The sequence below is a fragment of the Ischnura elegans genome, chromosome X (assembly GCF_921293095.1).
Source record: "Ischnura elegans chromosome X, ioIscEleg1.1, whole genome shotgun sequence".
Lineage (NCBI taxonomy): Eukaryota > Metazoa > Arthropoda > Insecta > Odonata > Coenagrionidae > Ischnura > Ischnura elegans.
The window spans coordinates 35,619,836-35,642,229 of record NC_060259.1 but is presented as its reverse complement, the minus strand read 5'-3'; the positions used below and the strand labels follow the sequence as shown (position 1 = coordinate 35,642,229).

General features: G+C 36.9%; 1 protein-coding gene across 1 annotated transcript in view; it reads right to left on the bottom strand.

Moving 5' to 3' along the window:
• Positions 1–22,394, bottom strand: part of LOC124170892 (Down syndrome cell adhesion molecule-like protein Dscam2) — a 507,776-nt gene that overhangs the window by 4,137 nt on the left and 481,245 nt on the right. Inside the window, exons 33-34 of the mRNA XM_046549919.1 lie at positions 9,656–9,801; positions 7,009–7,187 (exon numbers count right to left, since the gene is read on the bottom strand). Coding sequence (XP_046405875.1) covers positions 7,009–7,187; positions 9,656–9,801 — 325 coding nt within the window. The remainder of the gene's footprint in view (positions 1–7,008; positions 7,188–9,655; positions 9,802–22,394) is intronic.

The following is a 22,394-nucleotide window of genomic DNA, read 5'->3' as shown; positions in this document are numbered from 1 at the left end:
CTTCAAAGCTGTTGTGGAGACCACAGATAACAAATGTTTGTGGCAAAGTTCTGAAGAAGCTAGGATTCCTTGAGCGTGGTGCTTACAGATTTTTGGATGAAATGGTAAAAGAGAGGTGCCATTTTGCACCCTTTCAGCCACACCTTGAACATGCAGCGAGCATATGAAATCGTGAGCAGAAAAACTTAATCGGTGCACTTAATAAAATAAAAAGGAAAGCTATTGTGTAATTAGCCAAAAACTACTATGAGTGTAGGGAGAGCATTACACAGATGTCAAACGAACGAGGTTGGAAGTTGCTACAGATTCAGAAGGCTGCATGCTAGTCTTAGATTGCTTGAGCCATTGAAAATGGATACTTTTCAAAGCAGCACAGAAAATATCATATCAGAATCCCACTTTACTTCCAGGTCGAACAGGAATGATAAATTAGGAGAGATATTTTGGCGAACGGATAAGTAGGGGAATTTGTTTTCCCCCAAGTAATAAAGGACTTAAAATAAATGATAAGCGGACTTTACTTTGAACATTTCCTTTTTATTAATGGCTGGTGTCCTAACACCCTCTGCCATATACCTATTGAGTCAGCAAGCAGGGTAGTGCGTAGATGTATAAGTACTCATTACCCTTTTTCTTTTTTCACATAAGTGAAAAGCCAGAGCTGGGGCCCATGGCTACAATTCCTGCTGGTATTTCTGATATTTACCACTGTGGGTCATGGAGGGGGGTTGTGCTTTCCTTGAGAGAGCTGGCAGAGGATAGGTGATAGGGGATATGTATATAGTTAATGCTCCTAAGCCATCCCTCACTCTGAGTGAGGGTATCTACTGGTAGAGCAGCTTGGTGGGTTGTGCAATCCTCCACCCCTGTACTGGACAGGGGACTGGTAAACAGAGGCTTACAGTACCAGGGGAAAATGAGACCAAAGATAGATAAAGCGGTGTTGACCCCCAAGCCAGGGGAATTTTTGTTATGGTGAGGCTCTCGTCGAGTGCTCGACAGGGAAAAAGCAGCCACCGAAAGACGGACCCACGGTGTCTTCTTCAAGACCACCGCCACCTCCATAGCCACGGTAATAGCATACCCAAACTCCTTATCATCCCTATCTCTCTATATCTGGTTGATTTCTTGTTCTGGTCACAATTCGGAAGGGGATACTATTTATTTATTTTTTCCACCTTTTTTAAAAGCGCCGCACTCCGTGGGACTGAAGGTACATTTAAATGGTAACAGACTCCTTAATGATCTAATATGTCCAATACAGGACGGACTTCAATTTCAACATAAGTACGTCCCGTTGGCCTTCTGCTTGCCTTGTGATCTCTCTCCCTTTCCCCTACCCTGCTCATACATTTCCTCCAATGTAGCGCACCTAAAGCCCTTGAAATTATAAGTATTTACAAGGCATATTCTAACACCAAAATGTATAGAGGGCAAAAAGAAAAGTTGGCATACTTAGATAACCTACCACCAGGCATGTATAGCCAGAAATATACTTTGGTAAATGCATGAGTAGTGTGTGGGTTGACTGTGCTGGTAATTTTTGTCTATCCTCACACATAGGAAAATCATAAACTTCAATAAATAAGCTATAAATTTTGCTTGAATAGGGCTGAAATTTGTTATAATTATTAGATTAAGCTTAGAAATAGTCTATGTTGGCACACGATTCTGAAATCTGCAAGATTTAAAAAATACACATTAAGCTTCAGGGATCTGGCTGCAGCATATAGTTAATATTATACAATTTGGAACAAAACTCGAATCTGAGACCCTAAAAAGGATAAGCCTATAATTTTTATTATTTGAGAGAAAGTTATAAGATAAGTGCACCTGGGCTAGCTATCCCCTAAGCGGATGTATGGTAGGCAGTTGTCTCAGAGAAATAAAGTTTGGGGGCCTAAAGCCCTCAAACCCCTCCTGGTTATGTGCCTGCCTACTGCGTAGCCCACCACATATCTTGAGAGCCATAGACCGTGGTCTTAATGTGATTTGGCTTTGCATTTGTATACCATTAGTGATGCTTCAGTCCTTTATACACATAAAATGTAAGAGCTTCACATGCATTGCTACAGTGCAAGTCAGCTATGTTATGTGAATGGTGTGGTAAAAATCAAATTAAATTTTTTAACCAAAACCATTGGAAGATAAGGCAGAGGTGATGAAAACACATATAATAGGCTGCTGAAAAATTTCTCCAAGATTATTCTAAAGACAAACAGCAAAGAGCATAATGGAGACTGCATGAAGTTTAAGAAAATACAGTAAAACTTCGATTTTACGCACTTCGATTTTACATCAAGTCTCGTTTTTACGCAGCGGCACTCAAGTCCGGCCGGTAAGCATAGGGAATTGCAATGGTGAAACTTCGATTTTACATATTTTCTTGATTTTACGCAGTTTTTCGATTTTGCGCAGCATAACCCCATCCCCTAAGAGGTCGCTAATCTTGATTTTACGCAGTTGTCTTTCGGCTTGTTTTGAAAATCCGACTGGAGCAATATGAAGTTAGGTTATTATTTCGTCTCAATGGGTTGCAAAAATGAATACAGGAACGGTTGAAATGACGTCGCGCTGTAGAGCGTGAAACTAAAAACATCGCGAATCTAATTATTGCTTCCCCGTGAGCCCTCTCAGTAATACTTCAGGCTCCATTACGAACGGGAATGTCGCTCTTAGTTCAAATTCACCGTAGAAGGATATCGAAACCTAAAACACACGGCAATCGCTGTGTATGCGTAACTACTTTTGATTAAGACATGATCGCTGGAGATATTAACATTATCACCTTTCGTTTATTATTCGACTTATTGATCGACGCTGTTTATATCCAGAATTATGAGCTACGGAATATCTATCCGTAACGCAAGGCTTTCCAGAATTTTGCCAACGCTGTGTTTTCCGTCGCCCCAGCGAAATATAACGGCGAAATGAGTCGTTAAAAATACTCCCGTGCCAAAATTTTGGCTTCCAAGGTGATCCAAAAAGGATAGTCGTACTTCTAGTATGGACGTAAGTCGATGGTGATTCAACACGATGGTAAAAGCAGCATGCATTGTCTCATTCCCAGGCTAACCCCACATCTGCGGGACAAATGGAGGCGAGGGAAAATTGCTTGCGCTGCGCGCTTATCAGAACCGACTCAACTTGTATCTCATTGTCAGAGGGATTAAATTAACCATGGTTGGAACTTGAATATAGCTATTAGCTTAACTCCGCTAGGTGGCAAGCGTTTTAACGGAACGGGAGTTAATGCCCTCTGAGAATAACTCGTGTCGTCAATCGTCATGTAATCATTGAAGTCAAATTCAAGACGTGAGTGATAAGGCAGTCCCTTCAAACTCAGGAATGGCTTAGTACCATTAAATCGAAATACAAAAAGTGTCCGGTGTTGTTATCAGATATGGGGAAGCAAAATATTACGTGAAGCTGAGTCACACGGCTTGTGAGTCGAAGGTCCCGGCGCTGAATTCGCGGAAGAATGCCGACAGAGAAGCTATTCCCGGTAGAGTCAATCTACTAATGCTAAAATTTCATGGGGAAATGCTTTTTTAATGCATATAAATTATAAAGAAGGAAAATTTTTCAGGACTATTAGTAATTTTTTATTCATCGCGGGCGGCATGACGGCAGTTGCGCGGTCATTTAAATAGCTCACTTAAAAAAGTGATCTTAGCACCGGAAAAATCTGAATTTCCGAATATCCCGGGTCCTGTGTACTCCGTATTATCTATGGTATGCTATTTGGAGGTAACCAACAACTGGGGTCATTAGCGCCATGAAGTAAGGGCTACATGATAGGAACCCTATGTTGGCATTAGCCAGGTTGTAATGATAAGCTCAAAAGGGACCAGGACTTAACTTCCCATCTGATGGACAGAGTGGTGCACTGGAAGTGCCCTCCACATTAGACTCGAGTAGGGATAGGGCCAACTCTGATAAGTCTCTGCTACTGCCAGGACTTGAACCCAGGCCCACAGGGTGTAAAGCCTTTGTGATGTGCTGGCAAAATTTTGCTCCCTGTTAATGGGGTTAATTTGGATGACTATCCTCAGGTATCTCATTTCTCCAATCTTTGTTTGTCTGCAGGTGGTTAAACGGATATCCTGAAAACTGCTTTTAATGAGAATATTTTTGAAAATTAGCTTCTCTGCGACCATTTAGTATCACCATTCCGAAATTTCTCCTGGGTCACAGAAGTAATCTTAGTGCCAGAAATGCTGGCATTTCAACCATTTTGTTCAACCATGGGAAACACTGTTCAGTAATGCAACGTTGTTTCTCTTAAGGTAACACGTCATCTGTGGTGTTGGTTTTGAGTAAATAAGATTATTAGGCTTCATTTTCCGAGCAATAATGAGCAAGTGTTATCCTGAAAACTATACTCCTCCTCAATACCAACTCTTGATTTTACACACTTTGATTTTACACAGTGCCCATATTTCGGTCCCTCCAACTGCGTAAAATCAAAGTTTTACTGTATAAGCCATTTTTCAATGGCATATCTTTTCTTGAACTCTGGGGAATTTGCATGCAGTTTCTTGGTATTTTAGCCATTTGAATATTCCTAAAAAAAGTCAGGATCAGCAAAATTGTGACATATATGTTTGAACAAAAAATTGTAAAACTATAGTTTTACAATTTTTTGTTCAAAGGCAAATGCTGTTATGATTTGCATACTGTCAATAGTTGATATTCTGAAATCTTCCTTGGCATTCAAAATAATGTGTAAAGCAATTCCATTGCAATCATAGCTCCTGATAAATAAATACCAGTAAATTTACAATAATGAGAAACAATTTCAGAAAAAGTACAATGGGTATGTTAAAAAAATTACATGCAAAATGGTACTTCACCCTATTTTCCTCATTTTAGCTATTTTCTACTCAAATGTGCAGATAATCTAATTTTTCAATGTTAACTACCTGTAAACCCTTTCGCACCAGATGTTGTGTGGAGCTGACAGGCATTTTCATATGCAGAACACCTGACGTCGGGTATAGCTGTCACGGATTTTTCAACACAAAAGACCGGATTTTAGCTCTGGCCAATGCAAGGGAAGGGAAGTGACCGCTGAGGTTGCAATTGTCTGATGCATTCAGGCCGGGCCTAAAGGCCGTTTTACACGGGGCACGGAATTGTGCAGGTTAGAGCTGCGTTAATTTCTAAAATGGCACGGAATTGCGCGAATGCATGAACGAAATTAGAACAGGGGCTATTTTGCCGTCTCGCATCCACGCATTCTCGCATGTGTTCTAGCAATTCACCGCTTTACACGACGCAATTTTGATTGCGCCTTCGCACGTATATCAGATTGCGCAATTCTGTGTACCGTGTAAAACGGCCTTAAGGCCCAGCTTAGCGAGTCCTAATGGCCACTCCTCAGCAATTAAGCCTTACCCTCCCACTCATTTATGATCAAACTCACCGCATGAATCTGTTGCCAAGTGGTTATATTGTCAATAGTTTTTTTAATGATATATTTTGTTGCATACTACTACAACTTTTTTACACTTTAATATGAACTCTTCATTTTGTTCTGTGCATTATAAATTTTTTAATGAAATTTTAGCATTAAAAGTAATGGACTTCTGGACTTGTTATCTTAGTACCTTATGTTCACTAACTTTTTCATTATTAATGCTAGAAATCCGTTTTAAATTCATCAATGCTTAAAAAATGTTCATAATTCATTTAGAAGAGGAAATTATTGGAAATCAAATGCAATATTTGGTTGAAAAAACACTAGTAATGACATTGACTGTGGATTCGTGCTAAAATAGGATTAGAGGGTAACCAGTGACTGGGATAAGGGATGAGCACCCCCATTCTGAGGGACGAAAATATTAGGGTAACTCAACCCCAAAAAAGAGTTCCGTAAAGAGGTTTAAATATTCCCATGTTACTCGTAGCTTGGAAAGCATTTTCCAATTGTAGGCACCGGCAGGAAAGGGTTAAGAATAAAATTCACAATGAAGGTCATATTTTATGATAATGCAGGAGGTAGTCCTCATGATTATCTATAAATAAACCCCATAAAAGTAATTAATGATAAAAGTTTTGCTCACCTTAGTGCTTGAAGAAAAGATTACATCATTAAAAAGATATTTTGGGTGTAGGTACTATTCAATCTATAATACTTAAAATTAAATTTCTTAATGCTACTTATTTATCTAAAAATATATATCATAATGTGCAGCAGTTGGTTAAATCATTGGTTCATTGAAACAAGCCTCCACATATATTTTCGAAACTGAGGAAGAAAATAACTACTGTGAAATCCATGATGGTCTATGAAAAGGCCTATAATTTTTATCTTCTCCAATAATCGGAGCTAGTATTCCCTATATTTCCTATGGAATGCATTACTACTGAGAAATCATGTAAATGCATCAAAAAATACAAGCATAACATAAAATAATGAGGAACAGAATCCAATAGCACTGAAATATAAATAAGTTCTTTACTCATGAGCTATTACAATTCCTTTCATCACTTTCCCTTGAAATATGTAATGTAAATGATAAAATAGAAATTGCTTAATAGCAATAAGCATGCAATGCTAAAACTAGGCAGCAAAAAAGAGCTAGAGGTGAGATTGATAAAAATTTGACATTCTGATAATTGATCATGCAAATTCATTTAATTGTGCAAATATTAAAACACTCAAAATAATGACAACAAAATTATATAAATTAAAACTCCATGATGAAGCCTAAAAAGTTTGAATTGACCCAAATGGAATGTCCATACTAGACTGATTAGTGGTTAGAGCAGATTTTCTCAAAAATAAAATTGCATTCAACTGAGAGATAAAATTCAAGCTAATAAATATGCCATTACTTAAAATGCTTCAATTATGCTGAATGCCAACATTCTAAGAACTCAAATCAAAATAATCAAATGCTAGTTTTCTGCTCAGATAGTAATGATATTCTCAGCTGATATTGTATATGGAAGCACTTACTATGAAACCTACGGCTGCACTCAAGAGGTTGGGATCCTGACCTGTCTTTACTACATGGGCCAGTTGAGTCATCCAGATGATTTGATGATTCAGTGCGACTTGAAGTCCCTTGCTCAGTATCACTGTCAGATCCCAGTGTGTCGTATTCTTCACTCTCAGACTTAAAAGATCTGGATTTACCTCTTGCTCTTCTAACCTTTGAATAGTGGTCAGAATCAGACTGTAAAAGACAGGGAATACCCAATTCAATCACATGCAAATCTAAATTAATGTGTAATGTATATGGCTAATATAAATTTCTATTCCCAGAGCGATATTGTTACTGTTAATATAATCCTCCAGTTTTTATAAAAGCCATGCCATCTTTATGCAATCTATAAAACATTCTATTCTTGCCATATCTTGTTCTACAACATTTTACTTAGCTTAAGTCCAATCTCGTCTCATTCAACTCAAAAAAATTAATTCAATTTTTGTTTCCCACTGACTTAAAATCCTATGAATGATCATTATCACATCCATTTTTAACTACAGTACACTCCCGATCATCCGGGGTAAAGATGGGGAGAGACGGCAAGAATAATTGGAAAACACGGCTAAGCCAAACTTTCTCTTAACTGCCTTGTTATGTTCATAATTTACGCAAAACAAACAATGTGTTATTATTTAAGCACTTAGTTATTTCAGAGTGCTTCCCGGACTCACAGAGAGCTTTCTTTGCCAGACCGCAATCTTTTTAGCGGCGATAACAAGGTTTCACTCGTAGCATTACGGCTCCATATAAACAGTGGCGCCGACTCCATGGGGCCTGAGGGGGCCCGAGCCCCCTCAAAAATTCGTTATGGGTGAGAGGAAAAAATGTGTCAGGCTTGTCGATTTTCCCCGGAGTGTCCAGATATCGAGATTCGAGTAATCAGGGCTATAATGTTGATCATATGACTCTTCTAAAATGCTTAAAAAACTTAAAACTCACTACTTATAAAACTTCCCGGGGCAAGATCCCCGGTTTGGGCCCCCCCAATATTTTTTGGAAGTCGGCATCCCTGTGCTGCATTATCCCTTTCCCTTCGGAGCCTTGCTGGGGAATTTTTTTTTCTTTCCAGTGCGAGCACCATGCGAACTTTTTTCACCTCTGGTATCTCGTGTATCTGTGATCACTGAGTGCGATCGCGCACTGCGAGGCTTGGAAAACAGTAAATACTGCTAGTGCCCGATCGCTTCCGTTTTACGATGGCGATTCTAATGGTAATAATAAGCCCGGTGTATCCTAGCATTCAATGCAGTAATTTGGGTGATTTTGCGTCAGATTTATTTTTTTTATAATGATTGCGGAAAATATTGAGCGAGAGTGAAAATCATGCACGGATAATCCGCAACACAGATATACCGCAGCCTGATAATCGGAAGTCTACTGTATGTACATCAGCCGTCTACTCTCACCCTAATTTCCTCCAGGATTTTCCTTTCTTTAGTGGCCTTTCTATTACCACAGACTTCAAGGTAAGTCAACTCAATGTGGGATATTTTGTAACGCTGACTCTCAATTCCTCTCATTCCTCAGCTCATTCAATCTTATCATGGTAATATTCTGACCAGCTAAAAACTTAATTGTGGGTCTAAAGAGTATCAAAAATTCATAGAACATATCAGAACTTTATGTCCCATCACATTTAATGAATGATTCCCAACACAGGCAATTATTATTTGGAAAGATAAGAAATAAAAATTACACCAATTAATCTCCAATTAACCTAAAAAATAAATGTCATATCAATGCATTGAAATCTTTTTTTGCATAATCTATCAATGCTTTTTTGGTAAATTAAATATTTTCTGATGGAAGAATACCACCTTAAGTAAATTTATTGGGCCAAATTCTGGATTCCCTCAGTTTCAGCATCTTGATGATGGTGACATCGTCATGCTAAGCTGAAGGTATGTTAAGAAGATGTATCACCATCATCACGGTACTGATACAGAAGACGTGGGATTATTGTCTGTTTCAAACATTTAAATTGATTAGAAATATTAATTGACATAAAGGTGTCCTTTGAAAGTCACATTTTATTTGAAAAGCAAAAGATATTTATCATTCACATGTTTAAAAATTCATTCAAACAAACTACTTTAATTATGAAACCCTGGAGGATGCATTTTAAAAGAGATATGACATTGTAGGCAGCCAAAGTGCCACTCTAAGACATTGCTAAAACTGGCCTGAATATATTAGTGGTTGCTTATTCCATCAACAATCTATAAATGGTTAAAATGATCACCACATTAAAATGTTTCAAATTTAATCATTCCTGAATATTAAAATACAATAAAAAAGAGGATAGATTCATGGGCAGAATTTAGAGTTGTACGCTGGGGGACCAGCGATCCAGCTAGAGGTTTAGGGGCAATCGAGTACCCCCCCGTGAAATGGGGGGGTCCCCAGGGTCCTCCTCTGGAAAATTTGTTCTAATTAGCCTTCAAAAACAGCATTTTAAGGACTATCTAAGGGCTACCTAAGACTAAAATTTTTTGGTATATCTACAGTTTTCGTACTTTTTTCAAACAAATTACCATATAAGTTCGGGGGTTAGGCTCCCCCTGGACTCCCCTAAAACTCTGCCCAAGGATAGATTAGCACTATTCAATAAGACTATTGCAAGTTAAAAAGAGAAATCAAGAAAAATTGCATACCTCTCGCACTTGAAGAGTTTCAGAAGCTGTAAGGTGTGGGTCATGGTAAACAAAAGTTTGCAGGGGTGCAGCAGACGTACAACGAGATTCAACAGCTGGCTCATTCAATTCAAAAGTGGCATAGGGATAGATGTCCTCGGAATATTCTGATAAAATCAAAATGGTGTACTGGTTAATTCAATGAAAAATCAAAGCACACATGTATCCTAAAATTTATTGGTTATAAATGACATAAGAGCTACCCTAAAATGTTTAAAAATGAAGTTTTATAACACATATATCAATAAGAAATCCAATCCAGTATTAAGAACCAGGTGACCATCACCTTTAAAACTCCCATTTAATGCAGTAGTTCAAAGTTTAATCTACCTGATACATAAGAGAGAATCATTAGTGATTCATAACGAAGCCGTTTTGTTAAGGTTGATGCCAATAACAGGGATCTCCATACCCTAAACAAGGATACATATTAATTTGATGAGTGATAGTATTGAGAGATCAAATTTTTTATCTATCTGGTTGTTTAGGTTGGCAAGGGTGAAAGATACAACTTTTTAGTCAACTATCACGCTATTCATCAAAATATTTCTCATCTCCAAAAAAAATACATCCCAAAATGCATTGAAATTTTTATATATTTCGTGAAATATTAGGCATTCTAAAATATATGTATCCTATGTTGCATAATTCTATGGACACTACATAGTTATTTTGAAGGCATAAACCAAATTTTTACTGAGAGTATTCCCATCTCTCAATATACAGCAATTCCTTCAAGCCTGATAATGAAACCAATGTGGATTGCCTTCAACTATGTACATTATGAAACTGGGGATTATACTGTAAACATTGCCAAAACATGCGCATTGCCTCAAAACAAGGTCCACAGACTTGTGAGAAGGAATTGATGCAAACACTTAACAATCCTCACAAAAGGTTAGTTGTTTATGAAGGCCTATCTCTTTACAGGTAGAAATTTACAGTGAAAAAATCATGTTATATGTATGTAATTAGCTGGTATTGATGACATGATGTCCATTATTCCTTGGATTGGATCTGCATATAGTGCTAGCTGAAAAATTCTTATCACTTGCAATGCAGGATCCACGTAAAATATATGTGGTATTCTCAACAGCATAGAAATAAAAAATTAAATTCATAGGCTAATTAAAGTATACTGGGGCTATCCACGGTGATAACTTTACGGAGTCACCTGCAATGCGCAAATTGTGCAAAAGTTCCACAAAGATAAAATCATTCGCCTTGGCTGGGATCAAAGGTGAGCACCTCTAGTGCTCAAGAGTGTCCTTTATTGAGTCAAGAGCGAACACCTCTTGTGTTCAAAGTTTGGGCTTTGCTCTCCAGCTGTTGCGCAATGTGCACAAATTGGATATTCGCATAGTATGCTCAGTAGACCAGATCATCTTGTCTGGTAATCATAATTTCTGAAGAGGGTAATGACACTTAGGTAGCTTAAATGGCTAAAGCACTTGACTGGAAATGGAGGTATCCAGGTTCGTATCTCAGTCAAGACGAATGAATTTTTCTCCGTGGAATTTTCAAATAAACTCAAAGAGTCCCTGCATCTATTTTTTCACATAATCCTTCAATCTACCTTTTAGTTATAAAATTTTCTTGGTGGCAGCAATTATGCAGTGAATTTTACAGGAGCAGTATTTGAGAGAAAGAGTATTTGGAGTTACGCTGTGGAATTTTTCCATTTCGGAGATAGAACAAATGAAACACTACAATGCCTCATAAATAATTTAATGCATGAGACATGTTTCACAATAATGTAGTATCATCAGGTAATTTAACATCATCCAGGTGGTCTTAAGTAGGTACTCAATGTTGGTTGAGGAGGGGCAGGCAAGAGAAAGTTAGAAGGGAGGATCATAGGCGGAACTAGGGTGAGGGGGGGCACGGGGGCACGTGCCCCCCCCCAGACCCTTAAAAAATATGCAAGATTTTTAATACTATCCCATTATCATTGCGTTCATTTTGTATTACGGGGTATCCTTGTGCCCCCCCCAAAACAAAATCCTGGATACGGCCTTGCTTGTGCCCCCCCAGAAAGAAATCCTGGATCCCCTTTGGTATTTCCATTGCTTGTCATTGCCTCAGAGGGTTAGGAGTGCATCATGAGTGTGGGCCAGGTGTGCAATTGAGGAAGTGGAGAAGGTGTGAGTGGGTGGGGTACAGATTTTCAGTGACTAAGTCCTCCCTGTAGCACAAGATTTCTAATTCCTCTAAAGTGGCCGAACTTTTGCCCAGTTTCCCTTCCGCATAGTTTCCAGCACCCTTTCTACACTTACTTCTTAATCCATCAATATCCCTTTATTAAAAAAAATATCCTAAAGCGTTGACCGCCACCTTTGAAACTCACATTTAAAACAGTAATTCTAACTTTAACCATCTCATGCATAAGAGATAGTCATTAACGATTCGTGAGGAAGACATTCTGGTAAGGGTATAGTCAATAGCAAGGGGTCTCTAAATACCTAAAACAAGGATATTAAACTTATGAGTGGTAAATAGTGAGATCAAATTTATTAAACTTGTTGTTCAGATTGGCAAAGATGAAATGTATGACTATGTATTTAGTCAAGTGTGACTCTATATTTCTCTCTGTATCAAAATATTCCTAATTTTCAAAGAGCATGCATCCTAAAATGCATGGAATAGTTGAATCATTATCGACAAAAAAATCTCTGTCCACTACGCAACAGGTCAATTTTCTAATTCTGAATGGATTTGAAGTGTGGACTACAAAGAAGATTGAGAGCAGTACTATAGTGTCATAAATGGACTTTTTACCAGAGATTAGCAAAAAAATCAAAATTATGAAGAGTCAACCATGAAGTGGCATGGGAAATTTTGGAGGTAAAGAATGAATATGGTGGAGATTTTAGAACAAAGAAAATTGTAATTTTTTCTACACTTCTGGGGTATGGAAGATGATAGAGTATCAAAACCTGCTCCACATTATTACCAACTGTGTAAAATATTCCAAATTTTTATCACTGCTTTGCACAGGTTATTTTAATGCAAAAACATATTATGAGGTCAATGCTTAGCCCTTTTGTGCTACCATGGCCAACACAGATTTTCCTACACAAACCAACCAAACCAACGAATAGGTGTCAAGAGATAAACTCAGGAATGTTACCACCCCTCACAAAATCCAACTTAATGAAATATTAGGCCCTCTCTTTGGGACCTTACTTGACCTTTCGACCCATTTCCCATAATACATACTTATCACTTTTACTTTTTCTCTGAAAAAGTATGGGAGAGCATAAAATACCAAAAGCTTTTCAATAATATTGCTGATGCAGTGGCCAAGTATGCAAAATATTCTAAATAATTATCAGTGCTTTGGTTATTACAAGACATTTTTAGGTTCACGTACGTGTATAATAATTATTTATCAATACACTACCTCATAAATTCGTACACTATTGCCATCAATGCAAATATATATTAATGTTTATTTGTAGAAGGGAAAAGAGAAGGTTAGGAACTCATAACAGAAAAAAGATGAGAGCAATTGTGCAGTGGTTGATGGAAATAGCCTGAAATCAGAGGGTAAAAATGAGGCTTGGTCCCGGTCGGGCCACATTTTTACCTTCTGATTTCTGGCTTTTATCATCTACTGCAGTACCATTGCCCTCAAGGGTCAAGGCTAATGGAAGTGGGATGTGCCTGTCATCCCACAAATTGGGTCATGAGAACAAGACATGGGTATCCCTGCATGATTCTCTTCCCCTAGAAAGCGCAGTACAGAGAATTGACCCAAGAAAGGGCGTGCAGGATGTAAATGACACCTCATGGTTCTTCTTTGACATACTGTATGTCCATCATTGTATCTACAGAGTTGTTAGTTCTTATACCTTCAAGCCTCATATGTTTTGACAAAATATTGCCAATATCCCATACAATTTTCAGTCCCCTTCAGGATTGGAGCAAGTTTAACCCTTTCGAGACGGCGGAGGTTTCGTCTTAGCATGACTGCTGTACTGAGCCCCAAAAGACTCTTCTTTCTTGTGGTACGGAGCATTTTTGGAGGGCATTTGTTAAGAAGGGTCTAGCGGATTATTACACCCTCTGAGCTCCAACCCACCTTTCGCCCCCTCGCAGCGGGGACTCCGCATTATCTCGGACTTCGAGGGTTGATGTTCTCCCTCCTTTCCGGGTTTACGACCATACCTGCGGCATTGGTTCGCAGTCAACTTATAGATTGCCTATATGTATTTATCAAATTGATAATTGTTGCTTCCACGTAAATTGCAGACTTTGAATTGAATTCCTAATTTTTTTCTGAGCATTGTCAAATTTTAAACGAAGTTCTAATGTCAATTTTAACGTATTTAGTGCATCAATCATTTCAATGCCAAATATATGCTCCTAAAATTTTTCTTATCAAATTCAAACCCTTCCAAAAATCTCATTAACTATTTCTCCGAAATGCATTACTCGAGGTAAAAAAAATCCTCGCAAGAAAAGCTCTTTGTCTGTCACAGGGCAACCTTGGTATCCCTTGGAAAGTACGCTCCACACGGACATTCAGAACACCTGTGGAGCTTCTCTGGAATTGCATCCATCAGTATAATTATGTTCTTTCTCGGAATTTTTTAAATCCCTCATTTTGTTTGGAAAATACGCTCCATCACGGGCCGAAATAACTCATGAAGACCTTCTCTGGAATTCTACCCATCAGTATAGAAACGTATTTCTCAGAATGGGTAAAGTTCATTGTCGTTCACATACCCACAATTTTTTTTTTATTATAAATTTCCCTTCACTTCTGTCTTAGTCGTTCTTGGGTTCAGACGTTTGACGTTCTCATTGTGCGAGTGATAACGCAAAAAAATATTTAAAAACAATTTCGGGTAAGCATTATCAATCGTAATATGATAATTACACTGGATTCGAGATATAAGTTAATATTTATTCTAGAATTTTGTTTAAAAATGGTAAACGCTGCTCAAAAGACAAACAATTCAATTCTTAGTTTATATTTCTTGAGAAATGAACAAATATTTATTTCGAAAATTGACAGTGTAAACAATTGTATAACTGCTGTCCCTTACCGCTGAGAGGGGTTATAAAAGACGAAGGGTCCGGGTACCTGCTCCCGGATTCCGAGGGTTTATCCTAAACCCCGAAGAGTTGGGTCCCGAGACAAAGACGACATAAACCCACGACCGTCCTAAAAGGGAGAGAGCTAGAAAACGTATATATACGGCTTTCGTTATCCTGGCTGGGAAAATCTTACACGTACATATACGCCCGTCGTCTCCCAGGTCAGGAAACGTCCACACGGAAAGGTTAAGTGTCTTTAGGTGTCACCCACACCGCACGCACCCTTCCACATTCCTCTTTGGAGCCGTTGGACTTTTCCTGAGCTTTCCTCTTGCAGGAGAGCTAATTACTTTTTTTTGCCTTTTGAACATTACATTCAGCATGTTTAATCAGATATTTCATGCCTTGAAACCCAAAGTTGTAAAGTTAACGTCAAATATCAAATCGAATATCCAATGACCTTCATAGAAATCTTCAGTTGACTATTTTTCTCCCATTATCAATTTTAATGGTAATAGTATTAATTAAATAATTGGTATCAATTTCATTTGAAGGACCTATTTAAAAAAGAACACGACATAACTATATCATTCCAAGGAATGAGAAAAAAAATTTTCTTTGGGGGGTCGATGACTCCCCACGTGCCTTCTAACATTATACTTTGCCGTGCACCCTCTCCCGGGTTAAAATGCTCCTAAGGTGCACATGACCAGGAAACCATTTACCTCTGCAGGGCTATAGCACAAAAGGGTTACATCCTAAAAATATGCTTATTCAAAAATTGAGAAAAGATATTTCATTTGAAGTTGCATTTTTCGACATAAATTAATATATGAACGAAAGAAAGTTTTGGGACAAGTATAAGCTATGGATTTCCATGAAGGCAAAGAGGAAATAAATTCAGCAAATTGATAAAAGAGTAGATAAGATTCTTTAGTTATTCATACCTACCGATGCATCCTAAGGGGACTTGCCTTTTATCTTCCATTCTGAGGACAAAGAGAACCTTGTTGTGGAAAATCAGGGTATATGGAAATATCATTAAAAGGGTAGCCTGAAAAACTACTAAATTTGCAATTCCCTCAGTGAGCCTCCCCATCTAAGCAATGACTTCTCCTGACCTGTATGCAGAATTATCTAAGATCACTTTATGAAGACTGATTATAATCTACTTTAAGTACTGTCTACATTTATAGCCTAGCCAAGCTTGACGATGATGGCAATTGGGACCGATAATTTTTATGCATGCAAGAGAGATTGATGAGGAAGCAGTCAATGCCTACATAGGCCTTTGGACTAAAATCAATCTGAAAGAGTCCTAAAAGATGTAAATGTTAAAAACATATATGTAGTATTCAGAAAAAATATTTTAGCACTTCGTTCACATATTTTAATTACCTATGAAATTCCAACTAATTAGGTAGATATTTGGACAGCAGAAAAATATGAAGCAACAAGTCATTATGATTTTGAATGTAATAAATCAGCCATAAAAGCATAAAAATATTGTAAAATGCGAAAGTTTTTGTACGAAGAGGAAAGTCGTGAAAAAATTGCATTTATTCAAGTTCAATACCATAAGAGTTCTAAAAGCATATGTGAAATAGACCATAACCATTAACATTTTGCTTAAAAATTGAACACTTTATAATTATTTCTTCAAATACCAAAAACCCACGGAGTCTTTTCATAATCTGGACTAGTCAGCACAATGCAAGAATAACATTCAAATTAATGAAATTTTGATAAAATATTGATGAAAAAATAGAAAAATAAACCTCATGCTTCAAACATGGTTTACAGCCATGCCTCACCGAGAGAATGCCAAGTTGGATTCATCACCAAATCTTAACTTATCAGGTGCTTGTCAAATTTTTAAGAACCAAACAAAAATTTCCCAAGAATTTTTGACAATGTGGTAGTTGGCGAATTAGGAAAAAGTAGTTACATTTTTTCTCAAAATTATTCATTACATCTATTGTCATCTTTCACACATTGTATCATTAATTAGTACATGGCATTATTTTTTCAAACATGACATAAAGATCATTTTAAAATAAGGTGGAGGGCAATACCACTTCCCGTTGCCTGCAGCAAAAGGCTGAAAGAGCTTGATTGCACTTCCTGGCATTCTGAGAGTTGAATCACAAGTCATCAGCCAATGTATCAAATCAAAATGGATGTAACAAGTAAGGAATATGATCAGAATATCCAAAAGTATGTCACTTTTTTACCTCTTGCCTCAATTCCCGTTAATTGCCCTGGGTCTTAGTGCCTGGTCATTAGATAGCTAATGCAAAAATATATGGATGACATAAAAAATGTCCCTTATGTGTTACCTACCTTTCCAGCTAATACCATTTTGATAAAAGAAAGCATTCTTCTATTTTCCAAGTAGGTCGCAGATAATCTTTTGCCTAATTTTTATGCATCATCTCCCTAAAGAAAATTCCTTTTTCAGTTGGTGGCTACTTTCATGATTTCATCAGTGCAGGTAAATTGATTTTTCTCTCTTCAGATTGGTAATTTTTCCATTTATAATGCTTCAATGCATTGTACTTCATTACAAAATTCAAAAAGTCAGAGGTGATAGGTAATGCTTCCCAGTGGTAGATACAGAGAGAGTGGGAAGAGTTTACAATTGCCACCAAGCCATTGAAATATAAAACCTACCCCATAGGAATGGTTTTCCGTGCCTTCCAAACCCCCCAAAATAACGCTGCAGTGGCAGGATTATACCATTAGCAAACCCCCCTCTTTTTTTTACAGCCCTGGATCCACCACTGACCCTTTCAGCACTGAATATTTTAGATGGATTGTGGTCCAACTCAAGAAGACCGCACAAAAAGCCACCAAGAGGTAAAATTGAGCTCTAGAGTTTTAAGTATTATTTAACTTGATTTTATTTTATGCTTTTAATTGTAATTTTCTATCCAAAACTAAAATTCTCACATGAATTTTAGTGGAGGGGCTTCAGAGAAATGTAAATATGTACATATCTATATTTTACGTCAATATCCTGGGTAAATGAAAGAATAACTACCTGTTTCTCATTCTTGCAAAAGAAACCATGCTTCAAGGTCTTTTTTGAAATGGATATTGCCTTATTGATACACATGTCTTGTGCTGATAGAGGCATGACTGTATTTTGACTGTAAAATTATTAATAATTGTGAAAATTACAGAGATGCTATTAAAAACCACATATCATGGCTCTTTTACTCATCATATCATGTCATCACATATATGTACTACTAGTATATGAATATCTACAAAAATAAAAGATAGTGAATGAAAATAGTAGCAAAGGAGAAAGTGATTGATAGCTTTTTTCAACTATTCCTAATATCACTATGGGCGGGGTGCAAGGCATAAATATTTATGGCAAGGTAAAAAGTTTAGAAGTAACTAAGTAAATACCCTCCCAGCACCTGCAATTTATTTGGAAATGAGCAATAAGAACTCATGCAGTTTACTCATAACTCTGACAGGATGTTATAAACTCCTCACAAACATAAATAATGGTGATGGCATCTGTAGAATGGCATTTTCTATATAACCACAAGCATTACAAATTCACTTTTTTTATGTGCTTGCGCTAAAAGTGAACAAATTGCTACCTATTCAACAAATAGCCTACTTTTAAGAATTGACAATCATGTCATAAGGGCAAAATATAAGTTACTGTGATTAGAGCAGACTAAGAGGACTAGGCCTCCAGTTGCAGCATATATGAAAGATACTTCAACCTAAATTTATCCACATAATTCTGCTGAATATATGTGGTGATGAAAATGGTAATGGCTCCTCTTATCAATTTAGCATCAGTTGCTACAATGCATTGATAACGAGAGATGAGCTTTCGTATTTATCCATAAAAATATTTATCACAACACTTTCATGTTTTTACTCTGCCCTTGTCTCTAGCATTGAGTGAGGATACTAATTGAGCCCTTTAAAAAGATGTATCGTTCATATTAGAGTGAAACAGCAAGGAATTGGTTTCCATATTACATCATGCTTAGTCCCATTTTTTCAATAAATTCTTCAATAGGTAGTCTTTGAATAACATCTTCCTGTTCCTGCTTTTCCACAAGCTTTCCTCAACATTCATTTCCATAATTTTTTGGTGACCATGGCCTCTATGTATATGTTTTTTTTCTATAAAGTTATTAAACTTCAGGGAGAATTTTCGCTAAAAATTTCTTTTTTCCATCTAAATTAGCAACATTCTGAATTGTTTACACAAAAGTGACAGCAATTTGCCTATCTGTAACACTTACTTCCAATTCCAGCCACGAAAAAAGTTTTGTGAGCTGAAATAGGCTCAACAAACTTCTAGCAACTATGCATCAATCCATATTCTTTGTTATGAAAGTGATCTTGCTACCGCACTTGATCTTATTGCTCTATCAATCATGCCCTTATATCAGTTCTCACTGACTTTTTGGGACTTGTCTTTTCAGAATTTCCCTTCAAAAAAACTTTTTTTCTCTACTACCATAAGGTTACATGTAAAAAATTTATGATCACTAAGATGAGTGTAATAGAGGCAATTTAATATGCACACACTACTTGCAATGACCCAGTTCCAATTAAAACCCATGGGCATGATCAAACCCTCATTAAAATATGAGTCAACACCATATTTTTTTCTGAAACACGCACTAAATCAATATGAATTCAAGTTACTCATTTGACCTTGCAATGTGTGATAAAAACAGTTTTAATAACTAAAAGGCTACAAATAATTATAGTTTTCAAAAAAGGATTTGATTTTCAAGTGAACTTGCTCGAATCCATCTCCATCTTTTGCAAAAGTTAAATTCAATGACTGTGCCGCATGTCATTAAACCTGATTATGATTGCAAAATCAGTGAAATTTAGACAAGCATTTTTTATTAACAGGTGATTTTCAAATATAGGTTGAAAGAATAAATACTTTACCAACAATCAGCAAATTGATAGTTGCAGTTAGTTCTGAAGGGCTCTGAAGGGTTACATTTTTATTCTTATGCAGGTTTTTTTTCCTACACTCATCATTTCATCCAACTGTTGTGTAATCTGCTATAGTAATCCTCAAAGTACATATGTATTGTCTTTTATTCACAGGCTTTCTATTTAAAGATGTCTCTGTATTCCATGCTGAATTGTTTAGTAGCAGTTTAAAACAAATTTCTGACAAATTTTTAAAAAAGTTTTCCCCAAATAGATAATGGAAGTTGTCATTTAATAAATAAAATATTTATTGTAATCTATTAATACTTCATAAATTAAATTAGTGATGTTTATAAACTAAAACAATAAAGGTTTTGCCAAAGTTCATTATCATTGATGCTTGTCCAATTCGAACTTATTGAACAAAGAATCAAAGAAAACACAATGCCGGTGCTCCGCGGGTATATGTGCAGAAAAATGTTGGACTAAATTAATCCATTTTCCCTATACATGATGGTATATCATTCTCAAGACTGAGATCTCAGCACTCCTTCTGTAGGTGTTTTGGATAACCCTTTGATCTATGGCTAACATAATTAAAGTAAATATCTCTATCAGCTAACTGCCATGATATATTCGTATCATCGGGAAAAACGTATCATGTTCACGCCATCTTTGTACTCATTATTTTTTCCGTCAAATAAAGTCCCTCCCAATAGCATTAGTTCTTAAATATTGAGGTGGTACCACTATTATCTTTGCCAAAGTCCAATCAAATTTTTTTCTTACAAAAACAGCCAAACATCACTTGCATGAAGGATCATTCCTCAAAGGCTTTCAACAAATGAAATCCACAAAGAATTGGGTCATAAAAGAAACTTGCTACTGAGGAAAGGTTCAAGAGATGTGAGTGCTTGAGTGAAATAATAATGTAAATAAGCTGTTGAAATCAAAATTTGTCATCACAGCCACTATCTATGTGAAACGATACTTGCCTGTGATTGCAGTGATTGCTGTTACCACCAGAGGGCCAGGATTAGGTGGGAGGAGGCCCTAGAGCAACTTCAATAGGTGGAGGGCCCTCTGACACCCACTCACACCATCCAAAGAAATGGAAACAGCAGAAATTAAAAATTTCTATCAATAACTTTTCTGGACTAACCTGACAGAGGTGTTCCTCAGTCATCAAATTAGTACAATAGCAAAATGGGACCCTACTGGGAGCAGGGAGTCGTAAGAAATGCTTCCAAAATTATCTTTATCATCTCAGGCTTAACTTTGTGGAAGTTTATTTTATTGTTAATGAAATGACAAAACTTTTCTGCATTCCAGCAATTTATTTTTAGGTATGACTAGTTTCAATGCAGCAGCATTATCCTGTGTCAAAACTAGTCATACCTAAAAATAAATTGGTGGAATACATCATTTTTTTATTTCATTAACAATAAAAGGCTTCAATGCCATCCATTTATATTGTCACTGATGATGGTCATTTAAGGCTAGAGTAATTTTTCACAATTGAGTGAAAGAACAGTTACAGCCATTTGAGAGGGATTTTCATGTACTTTCCCTAAGCCACTCATCATGAATGAAGGTGTAGCTTATCTCAAAATTCTTGTTGGACATGAATAATTATGATTTATCTCTCACTTCAAAATCATTACTTATAGCATTATATCTCAGAAAACAAATTTGATCTAAAATCTTAATAGATGGCTATCTGACTATCAGAGTCCAGAGAGAGAAAAAAATCGAATTTTTACCTCTGATTCTGCCATTCCAGGATACATTCCGTATGAAGGTAGCTACAAGTATTCATAATCCATGCATCCTTTTACCACAGCAGTAAGGCTGATTTAGGTAAGTTAGAAAAATCAACTTTTTGCTCAAATTTATTGGGTCTAGTATAATATCCTATACGCAGAGGGCAGCCAATGATTGCCCTCAAGGTAGGGGCTGATCAACATCATTTATTTTGAGGAAGGGGGATTCATTTCTTTATGGCGTGCCTTGGAGGTATGCAATACCTCTCAGCAATAATGCCTTTGAGGTCTGATATGTATATAGACAAATGGCTTTTAGACATACAACAATTACATATTTTTAAACATGTTTTACAAACTGGTGAAATTAAAAGACATAGGAGAGCCACCAGGATGTGAATATGAGTACCACACCAGTAGTCAAGAACCTGCCCTTACTGACTTGACCCCCGCAGGGAAGTAGTGTACTTACATTAAAAGAGGCATGAACTCAAATCCACTAGTTCCTATTTCTGCAAGTGTGCAATGAAAGCTGTCTCTCTCACTAAGTGTGAAGAGCAAAACTTCCTGCCCAGGTTCTGACTACACCTTTCAACAACTCTATTTATGGTACATGCCATGTGTTTTATTGGCTCTGCTTCATAAGTGAGCAATGAATTTATTTTTTCATTCTAAAAAATGCAATGATAACATCATAGACTGTAAAATAGTTGTACAAGAATTCATGACAGTTCGGATAGAGACGTGAGAAGACTGTTGGCCAACAGGTATGTACCAAAAAAACCTGCTAGACATCCTTTGGCTGCCCTGAATATCTGCAGATAGATTTCAGAAGCATAGCATGTACCAGTAAAGGAGGACCTCAGAAAACTGTATTATATATGGAAAACTATATTTAAAAAATTTAAGGGATATTTTCACTGTCACCGAAAACACTTTTAAAGAGAGTAGGG